General features: G+C 38.9%; 1 protein-coding gene across 1 annotated transcript in view; it reads right to left on the reverse strand.

The window, feature by feature from the left end:
- Positions 1-26,421, reverse strand: part of LOC139117262 (A disintegrin and metalloproteinase with thrombospondin motifs 18-like) — a 151,908-nt gene that overhangs the window by 125,133 nt on the left and 354 nt on the right. The window contains exons 2-4 of the mRNA XM_070680210.1: positions 21,090-21,206; positions 16,242-16,308; positions 10,383-10,839 (exon numbers count right to left, since the gene is read on the reverse strand). Coding sequence (XP_070536311.1) covers positions 10,383-10,463 — 81 coding nt within the window. The 5' untranslated portion in view covers positions 10,464-10,839; positions 16,242-16,308; positions 21,090-21,206. The remainder of the gene's footprint in view (positions 1-10,382; positions 10,840-16,241; positions 16,309-21,089; positions 21,207-26,421) is intronic.

A 26,421-nucleotide genomic window follows, 5' to 3' on the forward strand; every position in this document is an offset into this window, starting at 1 on the left:
ACATCTTGGACCACGGGAGTCCAGCATTCACCCAGCCCGCATTGTCCAGTCTACCTGAAACAACTTTGCATGGCAATTACTTAAGGTGACATCCCACTGTTGCTTTGTGCTGGAATCGAAATCAGCATTTTAAATTGAATATTGTGATATCTCTGTCAGAGCATTTCTGAAGAAAAAAATTTTACAGAAAGCTGCCTTGCTATCACTTTCAAGACGTTTAAATCATTCTGGCTAAATATAGACACTCAGTATTGACAGGCAGAAGCATTATTGCCGATTCAAATTCCGGCATGGATGGTTTATGGAAGACTTAACAAGTTTCACTTACATCTGCCTTTTCAAAATGCTTTGAACATTACAATTCCTGACAATGGCAATATAAAGATTATGGAAGATTTCAATAAGCTACTTGTTGAACGACGACAAAACCAGAAGAAAGAAAACAAGAAACAGTCCTTCAGCACTGACTGTCACTGTTGGAATTTAGAATTAAAATGAGTCCTTGGAGAGCAGAAATGGGAGGGAGTGATTCTTCAGGAAAGACTGATTTCAGTTATGTTCATGTCAGTGCAGGTCATAATTAGTTTGTTTGGGCTATTCGAGCCCGATAAGCCCCACAACTGAATCACGCCAGGTTATTCAGCCGACAAAGCCCGGAAATCCCCTCCTGATTTCCCCCTATTCTGTTGGTATTCAGGGATTAACGAGAAACAAGGGAAAACAATGAAGGGGGAAAATTGGCTTTCTCTTTTCAGGTTTGTCTTAGGAACTTGGTGACAGGTACCCTGTGATATGAAAAGGGTTGGCTGTAAGGATGTGAGACAAGCTGGCAACACCAACGTACATGCAGATGAGGATAAAGTACTCACACTCTGGATTTAGAGTGTTTTAAGGCCTCTATGGGAATTCTACTTTCCTGCAGGAAAACCAATGTCACTTTTCTCAGACAGTTTGACTTCATCCCAGGATACTCTCTCCTGTAAACTGCACTTTTCTATGATTTAGGTAGAATGTACATGCCCCAGGGGAACAGATATTGGAACTCTCAGATTGTTACAGTGCTTTTCAGATCTACCACTTGTGTGGGCTCATTTTGAAAATCTCAACGTAAATAAAGTTTACACCATCCTATTTTTGTGAAAATTGATAAGTTATTTTTTTTCCAGTCTAGGAGTTAACACACGGATGGTGACCATTTTGAATTTCAAATATTGGTAATTCTTATAGTACAATTTGTTTCTCCAATGCAAAAAATTTGCACAGTGAACCAAAATCTGTTTTCTTGATTTTGAAAGTAAACGGTTGAAACTTTCCTTGAGGCAAATTTGAGCAAGAGTTTAAGTCTTTCAGTTTTGAGGCGTATACTACCTTAAGGCGGTCCAAGGTATGTGAACTTTTCGAACCTGATACAGTGACACAAGATGGATGAAGCTGTAGTGCGATATCCTCAAACTCTACAGCATATATAGCATGGCTCTTTAAAGCCCCAGTGGCACCGTTTTTTATGCACTCTTTCCTTGCACAGGATATCATCCAAGGTTTCTTTCATTGCTATATGTTTCGTAAAACAATGTTACAGTGCAGTGTTGGTAAACAGAATTCTCCCCAGACACGGTAAAAGGGTTATTGCACCGTCCAGTAAGTTTGAACACCCTCTTGTGAAATTGCCACGCAACAAATATTTTTCAAACATGAAGGAAAAAATACCGTTTCACAGGTAAAATCAGCCAATAAAGGGTATACAGATACAATTATAAACCTTTCTCAGTGCATGGGACAGACAAAGGAAGTAGCCACTGTATGAAGACAGTTATAACTGTAGCGTAGCGCTTTGAGAGTCTCTCTGATTCCATTGGTAATGTTCAAGTTAATGGCCAATATCAATGTGTTTGGAGAACATTTGAGGTAGTATGCACCACGAAAGTGAAAGACTTGACCTTATTATGCTCAAATTTCATATGAGTAAAACTGTGAAGTCCTAACAGACAAACTGACTTGCAAGTTCACACATTCAGAGCATTTTCATATAACAGTGGTACATGTATGTCAATCAGCGAAAGTATGTAGTCACTGTACTTTTTAGTAAAAAGGCAATTTTCTTTAACTTTCTCATCTGTTATTTCAGTGTCACCTCAACTCCTGGGAAAGCTCGTCTATCATACAAATATAGTTTCATTTAGTTAATTAACACTCCGATGAGGAACCCAAACAATCACACAGGACGGGAAAACCGACTGGACCTAATGACGTAGGTATCGGCAATTTGACGTAACCTTAACAAAGACTGAAAAATTTCTTTTCACCCAGGTTTTCAAAGAGGTCAACTGACCACACACCCGGCCCCAGCCAACCTTACCAGGTTACGGCATTTTCACAGCTGACTGTTACTCCACTCCTGGCTGGGCGATGTTGAACTTTGCAGCGTGGTCAAACATTGCAAGAATGTGTTGATCTCTGCTAATTACCCAATCAGTATGCTACTAATCACTAATTAAAGTCGCTGTACAAGGGGGGAACACATTGCTTGATGCAGTACAATAACTCCATCATCACTTTTAGACTTTGTATTCTACGCTGGAAAGGCTTTGGATGCCCGAATTACTATAATGTACACACAGTGAACATCCAGTTCAAACACTGAAAATCCATGTCACGTACGGGAGAAATAACTTTCCCAGACACTGGAAATACCAGGTACATTTTATCTGTACCCTGTGCATTGTCGGCTGAAATTCCTGACAAAGGCAAAGGTTGTCCTCTTTGTGTTCGGGATCTATGCAGACAGTGGAACGTAAAATGCCGGCACCTTACCCCACATAGCAGTTAGCTCTAAATATACATGCCAAATAAAAAACGAGAGAGCTCTTCAATTTACACACTAGTGTGCAAAATATACAAGTTCTTAAGGGACTTTTATAAATTTGACCACTGTCTGGAATTCATGTTTTCAAGAATGCAGCTACAGTACCAGCAGAGAAGCCTTTTCGTCCAATTCACAGGTTTGTTTTCCGAGGCTGTGCAAAATGTGTTAAAGTGGGCTGGCGTCCCGCAGGTTGTATTCAGCAAAAAACAAAGGATGCTGATGTTTGGTTAGCAAGACACAGGTATTGACCAGGTACAGTATAACGTAATTAACTTAATGACTCCGCCTGACGTGACTTTCAGCTGCGTGGCCATTACAAACGACTGCTGATTATAAAAAGCAAAACACAAAAATCAAGGAAAAATGTGAGATTTTGCAAACCAATTTTGAAAAAAAAATGACGGTGAGGCATTCTTGATCAGACCATGGGTGTGGATCAGTGTAGATTCTCTCATTATTCCACATGGATGCACAGCTTTTCCCTCTGCTCTTCCAGATGAATGGCTCTCAAAGAACACCGGGAGAAACTGATCAGAGAAAAAAAACTGCCGTATTTGCAGAGAATTTGCATGGGAGACTATTTACACTGGCCGAAAAACTCCAGGATTACTGTACCCAGTGAAAGGCTTTACAATGATCACCGATGCCCAGAAAGTGTGATTAGTGAATTGATTTGGACCGGGACCACACACAGGTTCACCTCTTCTCTTTTCTCCGTGTTGTTTTTGCACCAAGCCTCTAATTTACAACATTCACTACCTTTGGACAAAAAAAAATTAAGGTACTCGGGTGGCAGATTGTTACAAAGAGAGCAAAAGACAGACAAAAGAAGAAGCGTATGGTTGTTACGCAGTCAAATCGAGAAACGTGCCAATCGTGTAGCCTTAACAACCTACAGCAGTTACTCGTGAGTGGCAATTGTTTTTTTTTTCCATTTACAACTTTTTGATGGCCTTCATGAATAAGCTGTTGTAATGTTGTACAATTTGCTGAAAGAAAATGGGTGGCATTATTACATGTAACTGCAATATCAATTTTCTTTGAAAAAAATCTGTTTCAAAGCCCTCGGCTTATATCTCACTGGACTTTGCACAATGACAGAGGCTGCAAACAGAATCTTACATGTCCTGTACCTTACTTCAGTAATGCAGCCGGGAAATGTATCCATGGCAACAGACAAACACGCACACACCAGGAGGTTTATCTGTAGATCCAAAGAAGCTTGTTGACATTGCTGTGACCATGGTTACGTAAAGTGAAGCCAACCAGTAATGGCTGCTTTTTTGTGAAGTGCAACTTCGATTAAATGTTCTGCATGGAAAAATTTCCGGGCATATTCGAACTGCATGAATAAATCATTCATGGTAAACTGCAACTGAAAAGTTTCCCAACCTTAAAACACCACAATTTTCAAGACCCAGACAGCAGTGGTGATACTATTTCAGGAAGGAACACCACCTGCCGGATCATTTGGTTGTCCAGGCAACCACAATCTATACAAACATTTACCAGGAAAAATGCAACTGGAGGACAGGGATATTGAAGAAACTAACGCATGAATAAAGTGATTTCTGAAACACTTTTACAGAATCTTCTCAACCAAACCAATTGATTGCACCTTATGTTGTAAGTTTCTTAATTAATTCTTAACTAAATTTCTCTTCCTCTTATTGACTTCAGTTTTAGGTGAGATTTAGCTGGATTTATTGCAATTTTTGGAAAATAACAAGTTATTTCTTGCACATAACTGAATAATTTCTGTACACTTTCTGGCAAATAAAATACCTTTCTTGGAAGTAATATCTTCATTATACTTTTCTGTACTTGTTTCTTGAATGAAACATTGCAACATAACAGAATGGGGACTATCAACTGAAAATGTTTTTATAACCTCTTAAATATCCTATGGCAACGGGCATATTACAGGTTACCATGATGATGAAAGTACGGCCTGGGCTAATTTAAATGCTTTACAATATATAGGTATCCGCATAGGTAATGGATCCCAACAAGGCCCATCCATTGGAGACCAAATTGTTGAAAGTCAATGTTTGTTCATGAGACTCTGAGTGCTGTACCCTTTTTCCAACTAACATTTTAGAGCAACATTTTACCAATTTTTATGAAATTTTCTGTACTTTTTCTGATGATTTTGGAAAAAATGGACATCACATTTCATTTGCTACAGTTTTGATCAAAATTCTGGCATAAATCTGAAAAAAATTGAATGGAATATATTTAATAAAGGTGATAAAAATTGACTTTGGCATTCCAAGGGTCAACTCCTCTTCACAAGACTTTACCTTTACAAGGCACAGTGCTGCTGGTTTTCTATTTCTGATTTCAATGACAAGAGAAAGTCAACGGATAGAAGAAAACACTGCTTCTCTATTTCATCTTAAAAGACATGTAATCTTTCCTACTGAGGCAATCACTTCGAGAGACACTGACTTGGGAAATCCCTGCATTTAACACAACTGTTATAGAGATTCCCAATTTATTGGTGGAAATACACTTGAAGCAAACACAATCAACCAGTCGATACTATAGCTATCTCTTGTGACCAAAATGAAGAAGCGTTGACAAATAAAATCCTTGTTGAATCCACACAGCGGCAACGAACAAAAGATAAGTTGCCATTGGGTTACTGTGTTCTTATAACAGAAGTCCCGCGAAAGAAATTTTAAACAACTATTCCCCTATGATAGCATGTGTTAACTTTGAAAATCCGTACTGTGGTTTTAGAAACAGGATGATGGTATTTCAAAGTGGTACGCCATTTTCTTAGTTCTTTTAAATTTGACTTTTGACACACAATATGATTAGCAATGACACGCTTCTCTCAGATACTTTCATCTATCTGCCTCCAACTATGTGGTTGCATGGTTCACTTTTTGAAGAATGCTCAATTATGTTTTCTAGATAAAAGATGACAAACTGTGATATAAATTTTCATTTATGAATAAAAATTATCTTCTTTGGCAAATTTCCTACAATCTTCTATCACTCGGCAGCAAAACTTGTACGGATTCTATTTTGGTAAAACCCAGAGCAGTGACCCAAAATCTGTGAAACTTGTTTTTGAGGCACTTGAAAATGAGTCGTTCCTCATCAAGTAGGGATAGCCATTTTCAGATAAGGCTTTCTGTAACATCCATTAATGGGTATGTTATCAAACTGGAGATTACGGCCTGCAATATTTGTACTCGGCAGGTCAAGATTTGAACCCACAAGCAGATACTCTATGACCTTTATTCATGCAGTCCTGTAAATTGCTTTCCAAATTAAAGAAAATAACAATTTGGGGGGTAAGGAGCAATGAGTTTTACATTACTGACATGATTTTTCTTGTTGAAAAATGTGCACATTGTTCTCTGGGTTTTGAAGAAAAAAAATTGAAATAAAATGTGCGGTAAAGATTCAAAATATTTTTGTTATTACTTGTGTTTGTAAAGATCTATGCTTTTACTCAGAGCAGACTTCAACTGGTGCATTCTGGGATAGATCATCAATGTAAGGGCACTCCCAAGGTACTTGGTGAGGAAACATTCATCGCACACGGGACGTCTTGTTTCTCTTAGTTTCTCATCATATATCTGTTTTAAAAATGATACGGCAATGCAGAGTTTTATTTTACTCTTGAAGTTTTTGAGTTTGCATGAACCAAACACCAAAACATGTAATGCTCACAGGCTGCCAGGCAGCAAAAATTGTACGGATTCTATTTTGGTAAAACCCAGAGCAGTGTTAGGAGACAATAATAAGTTCAGTGTTTGAAAATGTACAGTGAGTATATGAGTGAATTGGCTGACAATGAGATTTTGGGCTGTGCATAGCACATCATTTTCTAACTCTTTTCCAGTAAGCACAGACAAAAGGAAATCCTGCCAGACTAGATCAATGCACTGGGATGAGAAACAAATCCTTCACATTTTTGGCCTTTGGGTTTGTGCTTTCTTTTGCTGCATTTCACCGAAGTATATTGGAGTATTTCCTCTGATTATTGCGCAACCTTTGTGAGTATTGGTCAGTCGGACTGGCTGCTGATTGGTGGAACGGCGAATCATGTGATCTCTGTTACTCAATAGCGACTGTTACAATCATTTGTTTCAGGGATTATCAAACTACAATCACATTTCCTTAGAATTTGTCTTTTTTGACCCAGGGGAATATGCTTAGTCACAAAACAATCTTCAATCTACTTCAACTCCCTCGGGTCAGGAATTTGAAGAACGCCGACTTATCACTTCACTTTCATTACATTACTGAGTTCAGTCTAATGAAGACACAGTTACAGTTACCCTTTTCAAAGTTTTAAATTGACAAGTTAATAAAAATACAAACACAGGACAAGAATGTGGCATATTCTCAGAGTTGCATTGGACTTATATTGAAAATAAGGTGTTCACAAATAAAACCTGGAACTTCTCTGCAGTTACTTTTGCAATATAGGAACCTGAATCTGCAAAGGCCTGCCATGAAGCACCATGGGTAATCAGTATAAACAAACAACATTTTGCCTTTCCGAAAATCAATTTTTAAAATGCAAAGTAGCCTACGCTCATATTTTTTGAATCAAGATTTTATATAACACATTTTCCTGTGAATATTTCATCAATTTGAAGTTTTCATCATTTGAATGCTTATCTCCTCTGGTCTGAAATCGAGTTAACTGCTCCCCGACAGAATTTGACAAATTGATGAAGCTGTTTATTGAAAACAGAACTGATTCTCAAGTTACAGCAGAGGGTCCTCTCAGCAGTTGTAAGGGTCAGCAATTTAATCCAGTGATTACAGAGGGGTTTAGATTTTCTTACTCACTGATTGAAACACATTCCTGGACACTGAACTTAGCCTTGACTCCCTAACAAATTGATTATTTCATCTACTCTGTTTTGGTAAACAAGATTAACCAGGACTGGCATGTTTTGGGTTTATGTGGAGTGATGTATGGCATTCAGGGGTTTATTACTACAAGAAAACAAATCTCAGAAATGTAATAATCTATCCTTTACAGCCTTCACTGTTTCAACCCTTCCCAGCTGTGTGTACATGACCCTGACTGCTGCCACCGATCAAACCAGCCGTAACAAGGAAACGGACACACACACATTTTGCCCGGGAAAATTTTTCTAAGATGAAAAATCGATGACAGAGCTTTACATTTGACCAAAGATCCTCTATCATGTCCCTTGAAGCTAACTTTCTGACTTTTCAAATTGACTGACATTGGCAGGTTGGTAATATAAATCAACTCAAGGTCAAATTGGTCATAAAGATAGGTCCTTTAATAAAATTTCCCGACTGTTTTCAAGACAGTATTTCCTTCTTGAGGCAAAGAAACCAAACATTTCTTGCCTATTGGGTTTGAATTTTATTATTTGCATATACATTTGATAATAAAACACACGCTCTTTGAAAGCTGGTATTATTTACTGCAGCCCTTCACAATAAATATAGTAATAAAGAGAACAACACACCTATGTGCAATTTAAGGTAGTATGCACCTTGAAAGCGAAAGACTTAAACTTTTGCTCAAACTTTCCTAAATGAATCTTTCAACCATTTTTTAACCAAATCAACAATAAAAATCGGGGGTCACCGTGCAAAGTTTGGAACTAGCGAAACAAATTACCTAACATTTTGCGATATTTGAAATTCAAAATGGCCTCCATCCCTATGTTAACTCAATGGGAAAAATTTGGATTTTCGAAACACTAAAGGAGTGAAAGTTTTTCTCTCTCCAAGAGCTTTAAAATGAGCCCCCACAAGAGGTAGATCAGAAAAGAATTGTAGAATTCTGAGATTCCAAATATCTGTCCCTGAGGCACCTTCTACCTTAATGATAGTATGGCACTTCAAAGTTTTGTGAGCAAAGTATGAAATAATATGATTTCAATATTTTATTGATATACATTCTGTCACATCTTGCTGTCCTGTGGAAAATTATCATTCTAGCATTCGGAATCATGCATCTGTCACAGCCTGTTAACGACATCACACCTTTGAAATATGCTCAGTCAACGGCAATTGTATCAGCCTTTCGTTTAGGATCAGTCCAAGTGACTATGTTTACATTGGCATTGTAAATTGGAGATCTCTGCCAACAATGATTTCTGAGACGAGCAGTTTGACTCTTATCTCCATTTTATATGACTTCTGATGTTTTCTCAATTCAGATTATTTGCCCTGTCTGTAAGGTCAGATTTATTGTTCTTTTCCTAAAACCATGTCAAAATGCAACAAATTTCATGTAGTCAACTTGCCCTGTATGTTGAAACTGACCTTCAGTCCGGACTAGAATTCATTTATCAACCACAACATTGCATAATATACACACTCCAATATGTTCACAAGGCTGATCTAAATCTGTATATACATTTGTTTTGTTGAAAAACAAAGATGAATGAATTTCATAAAAAGTCACGACTATCTTTTTTGTTAATAAGTGACACCAATTATATCTGAACGCATTTGAGAATGGTAGACTGCATAAAGAGGAATGAATGAACAGGAACACTGCAAAGTACATCTTTCATGTCAGTAGTAATAAAGGCGACAGACACGCTTGAAGAAATTTTTTCTGCCAATCAAAACAAAAAGTAGTTTCCAGAGTTCATTAAAGCACGGATAGAGTAACCATGATTACAGTATGGGTAACTCACAACAACGTTCAAGTCTAGACTGACAAAATGATCAATAATTGGATAAGATTATCTGATTGGTGGGTTTGTCACGTTGAAACACTTCCACCACTGATGCACATTTATACCAATAAAAAAAGTTCCAGAGGATTCCCACAGTTGAAAATCTGTGCAGTAAAATCGGAAAGCTTGGATGAGTTTGTTGGCCAGCTTTCAAGCTGGCGCCTGTGTTGATACCGTACAAGTGTTTAATGGGGTGGAAAATTTCACAGGCATACAATACTTAGCAAGGGCAGTAAAACTTTGCATCAAGAATTATCAGGATTCGTAAAACAACAAGCACCATGGAAGTATACACTGATTCAGAAATCTACTTACTACAAGGGTGCCAGTGAAGCGACTACTGAAGTCTAGGTCCTGTCTATTGAATATCCACACACAATGTGTGTTTATAATATATATTTGGGTATATAATTCTATATGCTTTATGTAAATATCCAAATATATTTTGGTAAGGGCAACTCTGTTTACTATATAATTTCCCTGAAGATTCCAGCATGTACGTGTGTTCCTGAGTACTTTCTGGATGCCTGGAAATCTCTGATTTCACTCACAGATCCTCAGACCCTCACTAGCACTAATCAGACTGATTAATACACCTAAATATTCTTAAAAGTTTGAAGGTAAAAAGAGAGTTGTATAAATTTAGACTAAATCAACAAAAGACATGGTTTTATGAAAAATAACTTTTATTTCATTTTGCAATACTGACGATTTTACAGAAAACTGAAGGCAATGAGAAAGTAGTTGAAACAAAAACTATTTTCATATAAAGTTTAAAAAATAAAAAATGTGGAAAAAATGAATTTACTGACCTGAATGAGGAATAGTCCCCAAATCCACATTCGGCAGAGATTCCAGATGATGGGTTGGTATCTATCTTTGTGGTGGTCCATTATTTCCTGTTGCTTGAGGAAACTTTTCCCAGATAACTGCAGCTGGCAAGCTCCTGTCTGCTTGCAGTGAGTTGGCACGGCTTGCAGCAGTAGCTGTGATGGGGTAGAGAGTGCCTCCGCAGCTTAATAAGACGGCCTTGTTTCAGAGTTCAGGGAGCGAACGGAAGTTTTGAAGTGGTTCGCTATCAGGAGCAACTGAGGGACAATAATTATCCACACGCAGCTGGCTGGCTGGCACTTTTGTACAGATACCGATCTCCGCTACCAGTGCCAGTGGCTGGGCTGGGCTGACTGTACAGACTCCGGACCGGATGATTTCACCCCCTGGATAGCTACACTCTGCTTTCTTCCTTGGTATGGCACACTCGGCACGCATCTGAAGTAGGCAAGAGATAAAGTGGTGGACTTGTGAGTGTGTACGCAAACTAATCTTATTTTCTTTTTTTATGAGGCTATCACCCCTAGGCGTTGGATCATGACAGCACTGTTTACATAAACTTCACATGAATAGCAAATGAGTGGTGTTCAAGTCCATTCAGTGTGTAGGGGTGACAACTGCATGTCAGGCAGGTCCCCTCCAATGTGACAGTCAAGACAAGACTATCACCAAGCTTTGAAAATGACATTATATACAGCTATGGGAAAAAGTTGCCCATTTCAATGGCAGTTTTTGATTTTTTCCCACCACGCACGGTCATTAATGGCTTCATTTGACCAAAAAGTCTTCATGGCGTTTCATCCCAGTAGGCCTGGACAATGCTGGCCACTGTACGCACATAAACCCGGCCACTGTTTGCCAACTTGTAACTCATCCTAACGCTTTAAAGGTATCAAATCATAAAAATCAATCAGGTGAGTCTCTTCGGAGCCCTGCCATGAAAACTAAGACCGAGCCATTGCACGGCTTCTGCAAAGTCAAATTCTACAATTTCAGATTCCCTAATACAACGGAATATGCTACAGTCTGTCATGTTCCATAGGAACGCAAGGTACTAAATACACATCAAATAAGAATAAATGAACAACTTACAATACAGGAAGAAATTTGCTGACAATTGTACTTATATCAAATTTTATTTCAACCAGAAGTTTACAAAAAATCAATTAGACGAAATAGTTTCCCCAAGGACAGCAAAAAGGTTGAGACAAACAGGGATTACATACCTAATAAAGAATGTACAAGTATAAGCTGTGTAAAATCTTGACAGTAACAATATTTTCAATTCACTTACTCATATATGTAGAATAACATTCAGTATGTATGTTTCATACTCAAACATATCATGTTACCCCTTTAAAACATTCGCTACCATTTGCTTCTTTCTCTTCACAAACTATCATGTTTCTGTTGATCAAGCCACACCGAATAAGAAAACTGCCTTTTATAATCAGTCACGGCCAAGGACTTTTGAAATTCTTTCCATGGTTTAAGAAGAATGTGAGATCAGTTTGATCAGCTAAAACATGATATGCCACGTGTGAGAGTTGAGAAACGCCACTGCCCTCATTTAATGAATGATGAGTTAGAAAAATATGATGTTTTACTATTTGCATACATGTCTGTAAGTCTGAGGAAACCTTGATCAGTGCTGCAACATGGAGAATTTGTCTTATTTGTACATTATAAATGAGAGCCTAAATATACAGTATTTACTACATTCTCAAGTTTTCAGGTCGTTTATCACCACAAATATTGCAGACCTGGCCAAGAAATAACAACATCTATAGAGAGTATGGAAGCTTTTTTATCATTACAATAATGGGAGTATAATTATCGAAAAACGACAATTCTTTTAATTATGCTGCTTCTAATATTGAAGTGTAGGAAAGTAATCGTATAAGTCATTCTTCCCTTCTTTGAAGAAAATATAAATGGATCCATACATCTTATTACAGTAACAATTCAGAGGGGCTGGAATGTAAGTGGCAAAAGAGTGTACAATGCTCTCAATACAGACCTACCAGTCCATTAGTTTTGCCATAGAAAAGAATGGAGGTTGTGGCAAAAAATTTGGCAGTGAAAGAGAAATACTTAGAGGCAGCTTAAGCTTAGAGTCTTTACCTGTATGCAACCTGGTAAACGGGCTATAAATATAGCACTTAACCTTGGAGGGACCTATTGGGGCAAATGCCATTCCTTGAATAGAGAGGAAGGTGAGGGGGGTGGCTTTGTCTTTGATAAATCTTTTATTCTAAAATGTGGTTCATTTTCACCAGTGTCTTTGACACACTAAACCGCTATACCACACGTGCCCCACTTTGTTCGCGGCCTACTCGGTAACGCTTTGATTGCTGTAATAAAGACACCTTCACTGCAGCGCACTGTAAGGGTATATGGCCAGGAATGCCAAACACAAACACAAGTTTGGCTTCTCAAAGTTCAGTCCGGTGCCAAAAAGGTGTTTGCACACGGTGAATTGAATGAAACGCTGGAGGCAAACTGATTATCGTGAATGCTGGTATGATGACAGGCCCTCCCATGAGATAAACAGTCTATTCCAATACAGTTACCCGTTACACTTTACAGTTTGGCACACCAAAATATTCACACCCTTTTTTCAATCAGGCCAACAGTCATTCAAATCTAATTCTATTTTTCATAATCAGATGTTGAAACTCTGTATGTAGCATATTCCTTATAGATTCCACTAATTGGGAATGCACGGTTTAAAAAAAACAAGTGTACATCTTCGTTTCTAATACATGTTGCCATAAAAATGAAACATTCACCTGAACACTAAAGATAATTTTCTATTTCATGTTGACAGTTACCTATATTTGAAGACAAGAGAACTGCAAGTTTTGAAGCTGATGTATAGTTTATTCCTCATAACTCCATCTCTTTTAATATTCGATATTTGGACTCAGTTTTTACAATTCTTTTCTGATCTACCACTTGTAGGGCCTCATTTTAAAGCTTGTGAAGTAAGAAACATTTTCACCGTCTTAGTTTTTCGAAAAAGGAAAAATTTATTTTTCCCGACAGAATTAAAATAGAAATGGTGGCCATTTTGAATATCTAGTATTGGTAAGTGTCAGGTAATTTGTTTCTCTAGCACCAAAATTTACACGATGGCCCTGATTTTTATTCTTGACTTGATAAGAGAACGGTCAAAAGCTTCCTTGAAGAAAGTTTGGTCAAAGTTTAGAGTCTCTCACTTTCGCGGTGCATACTACCTTAAAATCATTACACTGGTGAGACACTAAAGATGATAAATACATTGTATTTCATTGTAATAGTTATTGAAAAAAGTTAACTTTATAAGGCTTTGAAGCTGATCGAAGTACAATAATTTCTCTTTCAACTCAATCGAAGGAGTCAGTTTCTGATTGTCAATTTCCGTAACCCCTTTGACACCACTGCACTTTGGTGTACCCCCATTGTTCTTAATGCTTTGATGGATCCATAAACATGAATTGGGGGGTGATTGGGTTAAGCAAACCAGAACTCAGCTTTCACAGGGTCAGGGATCCTTTTCCTTGCAGGATTTCATCCAAACACTTTTTCACTTGAAAGCTGCTTGCCCCCCAAAAACTGCAAAAGACTTGTTCCAGTGTTCCCACAGTGTATATCAGTTGTCCGGACACGAGGCGACAGACGACTCTCTGTCCAGAGTGATTGATAAAAAACAGTAAGACCACGAGCTTGAAACGAGTAATTCTAACCTCTTGTCTCGCGCTGAGTAAATCGAGAACCGTTTGAGGTAAAATAAACGCGCCGCGTGTGAAGAGAGACTTTCAGTGCGGCGGGGAGTTAGGGGTCATATTATCCACAATAAACACAGACCAGTTACAAAATAAATGTTGAAAATTAGCCTCTTGAGCAGGCATGGGTAATGAATATCCTGCACACACGTCAGGTGTCTGACGGTATTTCTAATTGCCGACATCAAACCATCGGATAAGAAAAACACGAAGGAAAAAAGAAAAGGAGAGACACAGTTTCAGTTTTTCTCATAGGGTATTTTGAAACATATACGTTTACTAGAGAAATTTAACTTCTCAGACTAGCGGTTGTTGTAATAACATAGGACAGCTTTGTATCAGTATACACCATCTGCTTGAACTCTCAAAAGACTCAAGGGCGCACTTTGGGAAACTTTTTTAAGAGACATTTTGAGGACTGCAACTTTTTGAATACCGTGTTAAAGCACTTGATCTGCTGTCCATTGGCGTCGTCTGCTTCTCAGGTATGAGTGAGTAATAAGAAAAAAGCGTACCACATTTTGGAGGTAATAATTTGAGAAAAAGAGTTCATGCACTTGGTGATAAAAGTATCAGTGATTGAGTTGACCATAAAGAGAGGCAGCTCATCTTCAGGGTCACACAAAGAGGGAGGGGGTCAACAGTAATCCACAAGTTACACTTGCCACCACTGGCATTATATGCTCACTGATTCAGAGCTTTGCCAATGCACTCCATTGGAGTTGCAGTGTCGCTCCATTAATGCTGTGGTCCTACTTAACCCCCCCCCCAAAAAAAAAAGTGTTCACTTTGACAAAAGCCTACCATTGTGGCTGGGATCACCTCGGCAGTTTAAAGTTACTACGTGGCTCACTGTTGAAAAGGCGGAAACTATTTGAAATGGGGGAGACAATGATGGCGGACCATTTCACACATACAGTAATACAGTAAGTGATGATTTCCCAATGGGGTGCATTACACTGATAGGTAAAGAGGTAAAATTGCTGGTATCAACAATGTTTTCGGTGTACGGAACAGATCATGATTTCCATAAACTAAACGATTGGTCATGGTGTAATCCAAGTAGAAAAGGAACAAAGTCAGAAACTAGAAACTACTGATTGTATCTTCTTCTGAATCTTCACCTCAAGTGATGTAAAGTTCACGTCACATGGTGCCACAGTACTTCTCAACAGTCGCAGCATCAGCCATGGCATCAGATTTGGGATGTGGATGCGAGGCTCTACGTCTCTCCACTGATCTAATTATGTCTGGACAGTGTATAGGCAGATAATCAACTCAGTTGAATAGAAAACACATCCAACGGCACTCTATCGCAGGAATTCTTCACTGCATTTCAACAATTGTCAGATTTTGAACCAAGATCGACCACAAAGCAATCACTGCTGTGAGCATCGTGCCACAAAGATATGAGATGCACCACACTGGTTGATGTAGAATGAAAATCTGCCATGCCTTTCACAATGCGCAACAATGCCAAGAAGCCAGGCACTGCAATGTGTATACTGCAACAAATAACGGGCACAGTAGCTGACCCATCCCTGTCTTTGTTAAACCAAAAATTTCTGAGTCCACAATCCAAAATATGAGAGAGAACTTAGCTCCATAATCTAGATTATTGATGGACCTTTCTCAAAAAAAGAATTTATAATGCGAGTACCAGCACATCACCATCAAACCAAACAAATCAAAATGCAGATCAAAGTTTAATCTCTGACAGTTGTACCAAAAGAACATCAACACAGTTCATTCCAGACGCTGCCGGACAACTATTCCTACTCGCTGACCAGGATCCGCTCCCCTATCCAAATACTCCGGAGAATTTTTAGCTGTTTACCTACGATTTATCCTTTCGGTTTGCTTTGGCAGCTCTAATTACGGCACAATGCAGTGGAGTAAAACCTGTTACCTGGGACAGGTCTGCATGTTCATCGCAGACACAAATCTTACCTCCATGCACTGGTTAGCCAGAATGACTGTGGATATGCGTATCTGTATGTGTGTGTGTGTGTGTGTGTGCGGCGCGCGCCAGAGAGAGAGAGAGAGAGAGAGAAAGCATACACTTTTACTTACGTAGCTCTCCCTGCAAGCGCCCTTCACACTAAGCTCACTGTCACTCCAATGAATCTGTATACAAACACTGCAGAGCAAAAGGAAAAACCCACTGATGATGTAAGCCACAACAGTTAACTTTAAAATAAGACCCTGTCCCATTGTGACAGGGGAGGGCCTGAGAACTCTTTAGTCCACTAATTGAGCCCACTACCATACATATGTAAATAGAATTTTGAAAAAAAAGCCAGTCTCTTTAAGTCAGACTGGCATAGATACATCACAGACTTGGACCCGGTTCTCTTTCAGGCTTGACATTTTCATGCAAATCTATGTATTCACCAGTCCATTAGAAAGTATTAACCATTCACATGCAGTTGAAAACAAGACTTATTTTAGTAACTGATTTTTTTACTTTCCTCAATTATCATTTGAGGGTGTTATCTGATGCTCTGTGGAAGCAAAGGTTACTTGAAATCTTTGTGAATAACTGTAGGTTTATCATTCTGCCCACGAAGTTTAGCCGAATTTGAAATGCACTGGAGAAATTTGTTTAAAGCGTTTCTGAGCCCAAGTAACATCGCTATATGGCAGTCTACACTCATGATGGTCTCAATTTTATGTGTATTGGTACGAAAGTCAGGAAGACATTGAACATGTCAATCATAAATGCTTCCCTTGTCACCATGTTTTCTTCCATTTCTTTTCATGCAACAAAAGGATTTTGCTGACAATATCTGGTGCACGGTCTGTGATCAATTCTACCTACAGTGTATAAAAAATCATAGTTCCATTTTTCGTTACAATTTGTGTCAGGTTTTTTGTTGAAGAATTCTGATGAGCTGATGCAGTAAATGAATGATTTCACTGCTATTCTCAATGAAGAATGGAAATGCCTGTGACTATTTGATGTTATCTTGTTTGTATTTAGTTCAAAGCACTCGTCACCTTTCCTGCAACACATTTCATGTTGAATTGTTGCTGAGTCGGAGAACTTTCTCCACCAAAGACTGTAAAACAGTGCAATCAAACTGACACTAAACATCACCACATCACAAATCATTACATCAGGTTTATTTACACGCATGTACCGGTACGCCAGAGTGACAAGTTTGGATTGCCTATTCAAATCCAACAGACAAGCTCTGCAGCCAGCGGAAAAAATTGCACCAAGTGAAATCAGAAGTCAGCAGACCGAACATCATCATTGACACAGCGGTTCATCTGGGCCTCACAGTCGGCTTTGTCATGTAAACCATCTGCCATGCTTTGACACCCACCGGATTGTGATGAACCAACCCCGACTGTAGACCTAGGCGGACCTCTTGTGTTTATTTCAAGCAGCGGAACCAAGGCGAGGTCACGCTAACATCTTCATTTCCAATTGCTCTGTCACTAGACCAGTGCCGGCAACAAGACATGATGGCCCATGCAGTCTACACTTTGGAACACAATAGGCCTGACAGTGATTTCAAACGTGCTTTTGTTCGGTGAATATGAGACCACACAGCATTGTTTTTCTCATCTCACCTTTTCTTCTGCGGAGGATAGTTACACGTAATATGATGGAGCAAATCCTAGTGAATTGCGGATAAAGTGGGTTTTTTTTCAAAGGAAGATGACCGTGGGTCTTCCTGGGTTTTGTTACTCATGATTTAAGGCTTTAGGGCTTCACTGCCCTAACTTAAACTTCAATGGCAACAATTAAGACAATAGAAGGGAGGACTTTTAACGTCTTATCAGTCTTAAGCCATTGTTTTAAGATTTTCTTTTGCATGGAATTATCGGGAAACATCTGTACAATGAAGCCACTCATCCATAGTTTCCCTTGTTGCTTCAAATTTTTAACCGTATAGAAGCCGACTTGATGGAATGTTCACTGTTATTATATTTTATACAAATTGTAACATTAGTTTCTGAATTTCAGTTTGCCATTGAAATTTGAGTTGGGCTGAGGGCACAGCTCCTCTGTGTACGAAATCAAAGGGGTTGGCAGTCTATTAAAAGTAATGCCAAGCTTAATGGGGATTTTGTTTCAGTGTGTGCCGACACATTGAAAGTCATTCTTAGCGGTCAATCCATCAAAAGTCACACTGGTTTACAGCCCCCACACATAAAAACCCAAGGGAACGCCGGCTGGATGGAACGCACGCAACAACCTTGTGCCGGGATCAGATTTGCGCCATGACAACCCTTGAAAGGGATTTCCACACACAATGCCAGATTTGCAGGTTTAGGATTAAATGAGGCATCAGGTCTTTGTTTAGTGTGACTTTGCTTGATCCCAGATGCACGATAATCCTGAGTTTGCATAATATAGTTTCTCGGCAGAAATAAGGTCCAATCTGGATTATTGAAGATTTAAGTTTCGTTGGGAAATGATGACACAATCACATTAGACACCATGTCCGGTTTCTAGTTCACTTCACTTAGCTTAGGCCTCCTAGTACATGATTGCTTGTATACTATCATGAGCCCGATCACAAGAAACTGGCCACACAAGAATTATCAATATGGTTTATTCGGGGCTTTGTCTAAGGTACGGTAGGGTGTGCCTCGGAGACAGAAAGTTGGATCTTCAAACTTTTACAATATTCTTTTGGCCTACCACTTGTGGGGGCTCATTTTGAAGCTTATGGGGCTAATATAATTTTCACCACCTTAGTTTTGTGCAAATTGGGAATTTTTATTTTCCCATATAGAGATAACACAGTCATTGTAGTCATTTTGAATTTCAACTATCGTTAAATATTGGGTAATTTGTTTTTCTAGTACCAAAATTTGCATGTTAAACCCCCCCCCCCCCCTCCAATTTTTTTTCTTGATTTTGAAATAGAATGGATAAATATATGCTTGAGGAAGTCTTTCAATTTTGAGGCGCGTACTACTTTAAACAAGTTTTTGAGTTTGAAACAGATGTTTAGATACTAGACTAACAAGACTGGGACAATTGCCGGCTGAAATACAACATATATGTAACAGCAGAATAATACAGAATGTATGTTTCTTATCATATTAAAGAGCTAGCTCATCTCGCTCCGGGTCACACAGCAGGCAAAGAAAAGCTTTTAAGTTGAACCTGTCTCGGGAGTAATAGAGACGGAAATATCTGATGGACTGTTTATATTCTTTAAGACTTCAGTAAACACTCTGTGTATTTTATCCATAATCCGCACGGCTGCTCTGCATGTAACATTATAATGCTGGGCATTCATCTTGCAGAAGGTTATGAGCCTTTGGCGGCCAAACTCCAGTCAATATGGGGCATTTTCTACAGTGAACTGAGTCCAATACTGACTAGAATACATGTATGCTAAAAGAACATGCACATGGGAAATGTACTATATGAAGGCTGGCACGCTATATAGACAGAAATGATCACTGAAAAGTTTCTGCATTTATGAGTGTCCAATTGTGTAAGGGAGAGTGGGAGAATGAAAGAGATTTGGCCTTACTTTTGATAAAAAATAAAAACATAAAAACAATCAACAGATTTCACGATTTCTGATTTCACAGATTTTCACTCTTTCCATATGTACACCAGAAATATTTTATCACTGTGTTAAAACAAGCTTGTTGGGTTGCAGACACACTGAGTTTGAGATGCACATAACCCTGTCTTCTATCTTGGTACCTGCAGGCAGGTATGTAGCCTTTAAATAGTGTTTCTACAGTTCAGTGAACCGATAATAATGCCACAAAATATCGCAACAGTAGCGTGAAAAGAGAAACAAAAGTAAATCTTTGACAATCACCTGATAGAGGGCAGTAAAATGTCAGAAATGTCACACAGTTCTAAGTGATGCAAGGTGTCCATTGCACTGGTGTCTACCACTGAGGGCGCACACACACACACCGGTAAATGTGGGGGACAATACTTTTAAAGCCCCAGTGCTGCTAACTTTTGATGATAATTTCACCATTTTTATTTTGAATGTGAACCATAATTCCTTATCCTTCTCCCCAAAGAATGTTGATATACACAGTATCCAGCTTGTCAACTCAGCCCCTATGGTTGTAAACTGCATTGTTATTGTTGAAAACTGACTTCTGGTCCGGACTAGAATTCAAATATAAACCATATTCATGCATTATACACATATAGACGCTAAGTTGACAAGCTAAATAGTGGGTGTTTCAACATTCTTTGGGGAGTAGAATAAGAAGTTGCAATTGATTTATAAAATAAAAATAATGAAAAAACCATCGAAAGTTAGCAGCACTGGGGCTTTAAAATTAATATTTATTTGTATCTTTATTTTTTTCTGTATCACAAGTAAATTTTGCAATAAAAAGTAGTAACCTAACTAAACACATTGCTATCATGCACGATATATGATATTATCATTGACTTACGAATTCTTGTCTCAACTAAATTCAAAGCTTCCCAATAGAACTGAACATTTCAGGGTTGTTTAAATGAATGCTTGGCATTTAAATATGATTTTGAGAGAAGAAATATACAACTGATTTTACCCATGATTTATATGAATACCCATTATGTATTTTGTTTTATTTATGGCTGATCAATACCTGCAGTGACAAGTTTATGACTATCTCTAAGAACTGGATGAGAGAAATTGCAGGTGACAAGCAAATTCTGGTTTGGTATCCCACTATAACGGTACCTTTAAAAGAAGCATTGTTCAAGGTGGCAGTATTTTGCAAAATATGCAAAGTAAGAAGATTTCTCTCATGCAACAAACCATTGGAAGATAATACAACACTGAAAATACAGACTCTTTCCTAGCAATCAAAGTTAAGAGAACATTTCTTAACATCGGCAACTTTATCTTGATGTTAAACTCATCAAAAATATCTCAATGCATGCAAAAACACCTTCCAAAACAAACGCATTTCATAACATACCTTGTGAGGGCAGCATAGCCTGTGTCGAGAGATGAGAATGCCAATCTCCTGTGAACCTGGCTGATCCACTTGAAGTCCACTTGATAGTCCATGAGGTTTTCAGAACATTGGAATAACCTGTTTCATAATCACATACAAATTATTGAAAAAAAAACATAATTTATTTAGAGAAGTTTACCGCACAATGGTGATCCTGTGTTCACTGACAATGTTGATGTCAAGGTCAGGGATCAGTAACCATGAACACATAACCATCTGTAGAAAGGTGAAAATCTCAGGATTGTTGTTTACAGTGTACCTACCATGATATCATTTCGTTTCAAGAGCTTGTCAAGACTGAAGAATGCTTGACCCATGTTAGGCAGTAATGCAATATTTAACATTATCTTTTCTGGTAAGTTTGTGCAAAAAATATCTTGTTTCTGGGGACTATGGTTGTATGGGCCACATTTTGAAAGAAAAAATATTACATGAATGACGACTGGAAAAAGCACGGAAATTGAAGATGGGGCTCATGGAATGCAAAATCAAAGTTCTGGAATGCCCCCCCCCCCCCCCCCCCCCCCAAAAAAAAAATGAAAGTTAGCATTCTGATGTCCTACAAAGATGCAGTGGTTCATTCACAGCTCAACTTCATTCAGCTAGATTTTTCAGGGAGCAAGGGTTCCTAGATGACACAACAAAGTTTACCAGCTGCTACGCAGGACTTGTATGCAGAACAAAAAATGTGCCACTGTGTTTCTGGTAACACAACCCACCCTAGAAAAACTGCCAACCTTAGATATTTTTTTTACATTTTCAAAATATTTCAAATAAATTCTCTAAATTTTATCTCATTTTACAGGTCTCAGCAAACAAAAAGAAAAATACAAAAACTTTCTTCCAGCCTACATGTACCTAATTTTCTGACGTATGTTACCAGAAACATGCAATTTCTCTTTCATTTGGCCTTATTCTACTTCCTAATATGGCTGAAGTTTTCTTCCATAAGGGTTTGAAAGCTGTAGTACAGTACATTTTGATAATAATTTTATCATTTTATTGTTCTAGAAAACAGATACTGGTACATTATCTTTTTCTTCTCTCTTAACCTGTTCCCCCCCAATTCCCTGTATACAGGTCTACATTCGCCATTGATAACAATGGGTTTAGGCCAAACCATGGTGGTGAAAGGGTTAAAGCTTGTTGCATTACATTAGTATCAACCTAGCCATCATAAGACATTGAGTAATATGGATTCTACTTTGGTCTTAAATTCAGGACATAATATACTCTCTGGTGAGCAATTGGCTGTCCAAGATTTCCTCTCGTGCCAGCTCACAGACATTAATTGTAATTGCAGTGGCCTTTATTCCTATTACAACAGCAAGAAATAAACAAGTTGCATGCTGGGTATTTCAACATGATTTGGGCAGCGGAACAGTAACCTGCCTTTCATTAACAGAAAAGAAGAATTGAACATACATCCACAGTTAGAGCTGGTGCAGCTTTGACACAATTGTGTAAAAAAGAACCAATCTTTGAGTGAGTTACCTATTGTAACTGTATAACTGTAAATTAATAACCCCCGCCGCAGGAGGGAATACACAAGATTTTGGTACAATGCGCGATATATAGCACGAGCCGATAGGCAAGTGCTATATGGAGCACATTGTACCAAAATCGAGTGTATACCCTCCTGCGAAGGGGGTTATTGCTATTATATTATATCAACTTGTGTGTCTTTGTTGTCTTACTTGGGTATTTTCATCGTTTCTCAGCCCCAAATACAGAAAACGATGTCTTTGAGATTGATCGTCGGAAATTCAGCGCCCGGGACCGAGCATTTTATGAGTTTGGATTACGTTGACATTACGACAACGCACGCATTACGTTCATTCACTATTTTTATTGAACATTGCAACGCGAACACTAACGTAAACACAGTATAAAATGACCTGCTGCAGACACAGAAAACGGGTCAATAGTTCAAATCACAAGAAAAAGTAACAATTTTTTTCTTAAATTTACATAAGAACAATAGTCTGGGCTGTTTTTGCTCAACTAAAAATAGATTCGTCTCACTTTGTACTGTACGCATCAACCGTCGGAACACATTCAGAGGTGGTACGGTGAGGTCACACATGCTATTTTTGATGGATAATTTGGACGTTAACAGAACCAGAAAACGTGCAGCTTTGAAATAACCCTGAAGTGGTGGCATGACTAGAACTGTGGTAAGCACTTGTGCAGTTTGTGTTGCCCGATTCAGCGAGCGCTGGACGCTGACACTGCTCGTTGCATCTGATGTCAACTTTCGTCTCAGTCGCAGGAGTCATCGCATTGTTATTTTGAACTTTTTGGTCTACATCGTTAGAACACCCTGGTCTATTATAGCCCAAGCTTTGGGAAAGAATATCTGACATACCATACTCTGAGGAAGTGTCAACTTATTGGTGTATGAACGAACACTAGCTTCGTTTTTGTGAGCGGTGAAGTACATTATGTGTGTCGCGTCTGGACTCTCGCTGAATCAAGCAATGTACACACTGTTGCCCTAATGCAATGATTTGTGTACACCATACTCAAGGTGGCTGCTTCGGAGATTTCTTTCATCATCGACCCTCACTTATTTTCACCAAGAGGTGAATAACAATACCATACTTTATCTGTGTATTGAAAGTCAGTCTTCGGTCTTTGAAACAAAGCGGACTGTTTCGGATTTAATTTAGATAAGTAGAGTTCAAATGCAGCGACAGGGCCATTTTCGCCACCGGTTGCGTACATTTTCGCCTGAGTTTCGTAGCTGTCATCTGTATGGTTTTTTGTCTTTTCAGATATTGTCAATTCAACATACTTGTTGCAATCTCGCTAAATTATTCTATAACTCTCTCTTGTAAAATTTCTCAAACCTTCTCGTCCTCTTCTGCCAAAATGGAGAGTGAGATCGAACCACGCTTTACGCACCAGTGACAGTGGATTTTGGCTGGATAGAACATCGCTATTGGCGAGCTTCGATAGATCTCCTCGGGAAATCGGTTTCTTGTGTTCTACCCTGTCAAGGCCTTCCGACTTCATTTGCTTTATTAGTGCCTTGAAGATGTTGTTGGCGCCCTGAAATTCCCGATCACGTATGATGTTAATGTTACGGTGGAAAGCTGGCGAATTCAAATGGCGGTTGATGGCAGCTTGAAGGCCGGATAGGGCGGATTTCCCATACCTCCCGCCATCTCTATTTCTAGCCTCCGCATAAAATCGACGTAAGGTCGAGGCCAAAAACGTAGATTCTTGGTGTTCAAATGCGGGATCTAATCCCTTCTCTGCAAGCCATTCTGGGGGAAGAGATTGACAATTGAAATGATACTACAATCATATATCCGTAATCTTTAAGTACTGCTACGCTTTCGATGTATAGAACTAAAAATAGAAATTCAAACGTAAACACTGAACCGGTACTGCACTAACCTTTTAAAATTTTCACACCCCACACTGTTTGTTTAGCAGTTGACTTTTCGTCTTTCAAGAGTTCGATTCTATCCAAATCTTCTTCTGCAAAATTTGCGAATCTGCTCCGTTGCACTCCAACCAAGTTCGCTGTTTCGTTCAGAAAATCTTTCTCTGTTAACTCTTCGGCCATGATGTCAAGCGATCATGAAGCAGACAACAAAAAATGACAGTGCAATCATGGCAAAGTGCCAAAAGTACAGTGAGGCATTTCTGTAACGAGGATGAAAAAGTCTATACCTCTGTTTGCAAAATACTTATCATTAAATTAACCATTTATTTATTTTATTTAGTCATTACTCCCCCCCCCCACCCCCATTTCCCTGCAAGCTACATGCTGTCCCCCTTATCTAGTTTCCCGGCATTAACCCTCTAAGCCGGTTCAGGGGCCCGTTTTAGCACTGCTAAAACAGTATTTTAGCATCGGTTAATTGAGCTCTCGTCCAATCAGAATGGCGCATGGTAGCATGATATAATATAATGTAAAATTTTTCTAAACCAGTGGTTTTATCATCCATTAATACTTCAGCTCAAATATAGTTTTATTTAGGTTTTTTCTTGCACGAGTGCCAGTGAATATGTGTGAGGATGTAAATTAATTTCAATTGAAGATTTCAATTGGGAGAGTTCAAAACTCTTCTGTACAGTAGGTGACCTTTAACCTTCTATGAATCGATGGAAAAACATAATATTTCACATCTTGGATTTGTGTGTTGTCTTTTCTCAGGAAGAAAAGTGGACACTACTTGGAAGTTTTTCATGTTTATATATATGTGTGCATGTACATGTATGCAAGCTTTTTAGCGTCTGAATGTCCAGGTCTTCACAATGTGATGACCTAGTCAGATTTCCGGTACTTTCTGAGGTACATGTACATGTACAGTTACCATTGACAAATATGATTTCTCGATTGAATTGCAAAATGTAATGCAGCAGTCAATGAAATCCCCGAGGGACTTCCCCTTCGGCGATACAGGACAAATGTGGGGGGTTAGACTGTGTTTACCATGTTATGCCCAAGGGGGTAGGGCAATGGCCTCATACAGTCATATTGATCCCCCTAGTCACTTTCACGGACAAGCGTCCCACCCATTGGTGAGGGAAATGTGGGTCATTTACTTGTTTTAAGGTGGGTTTTTTCAGATTGTCTTGCCCAAGGGGGTAGGGCATTTGAGAAATTTCATAAGGCTAATTTCCAAATCCCCCACCATGCCCTGAGGGGTTCCCAGACACTTCGCACCAAAACCACTTCGCACCATACCATCTCGTCCCTTACCATTTCGCACCAAAACCACTTCGCACCAAAACAACCTCGTACCAAAACCACTTCGCCCCAAAAGTCACGTCCCCCAAACCACTTTGCCCGAAACTTATCGCTAGCTGGTAAAGCTGAAAATAACCACCTTTCTGTCATTCTGGGACTGAAATCTTGAAAGTATACGCATTTCGCGAAAATGCTTCCAAGTTGTAGGTAAAAACAACCTTATGATACGTCATAACATCGTTGTTTCAGGACGAGTTGACGGTACTATACTTTTGGCGAAGTGGTTTTAGTACGATGTGGTACTTGGGGCGAAGTGGGGTTGGGCGAAGTTGTACTTAGGACGAGGTGATTTTGGTACGAAATGGTTTTGGGACGAAGTTGTGTGGGGCGAACTGGTTATGGTGCGAAGTGTCTGGACCCCCCCTGAGGTGGGGGGTGGACATTGACTGCCGCATAAGCAAGGCTTACTAAATCTTACGTTTAGTTGGGAGAGTGTGGAGCAATTTATAATTACAGTTTCATCTTTACATCCTAGATTTCGTAAATACTCAAGAGAATTCGAAAGATTGATTAACAATACAATTA

This window comes from Ptychodera flava, chromosome 18 (genome assembly GCF_041260155.1).
Source record: "Ptychodera flava strain L36383 chromosome 18, AS_Pfla_20210202, whole genome shotgun sequence".
NCBI lineage: Eukaryota > Metazoa > Hemichordata > Enteropneusta > Ptychoderidae > Ptychodera > Ptychodera flava.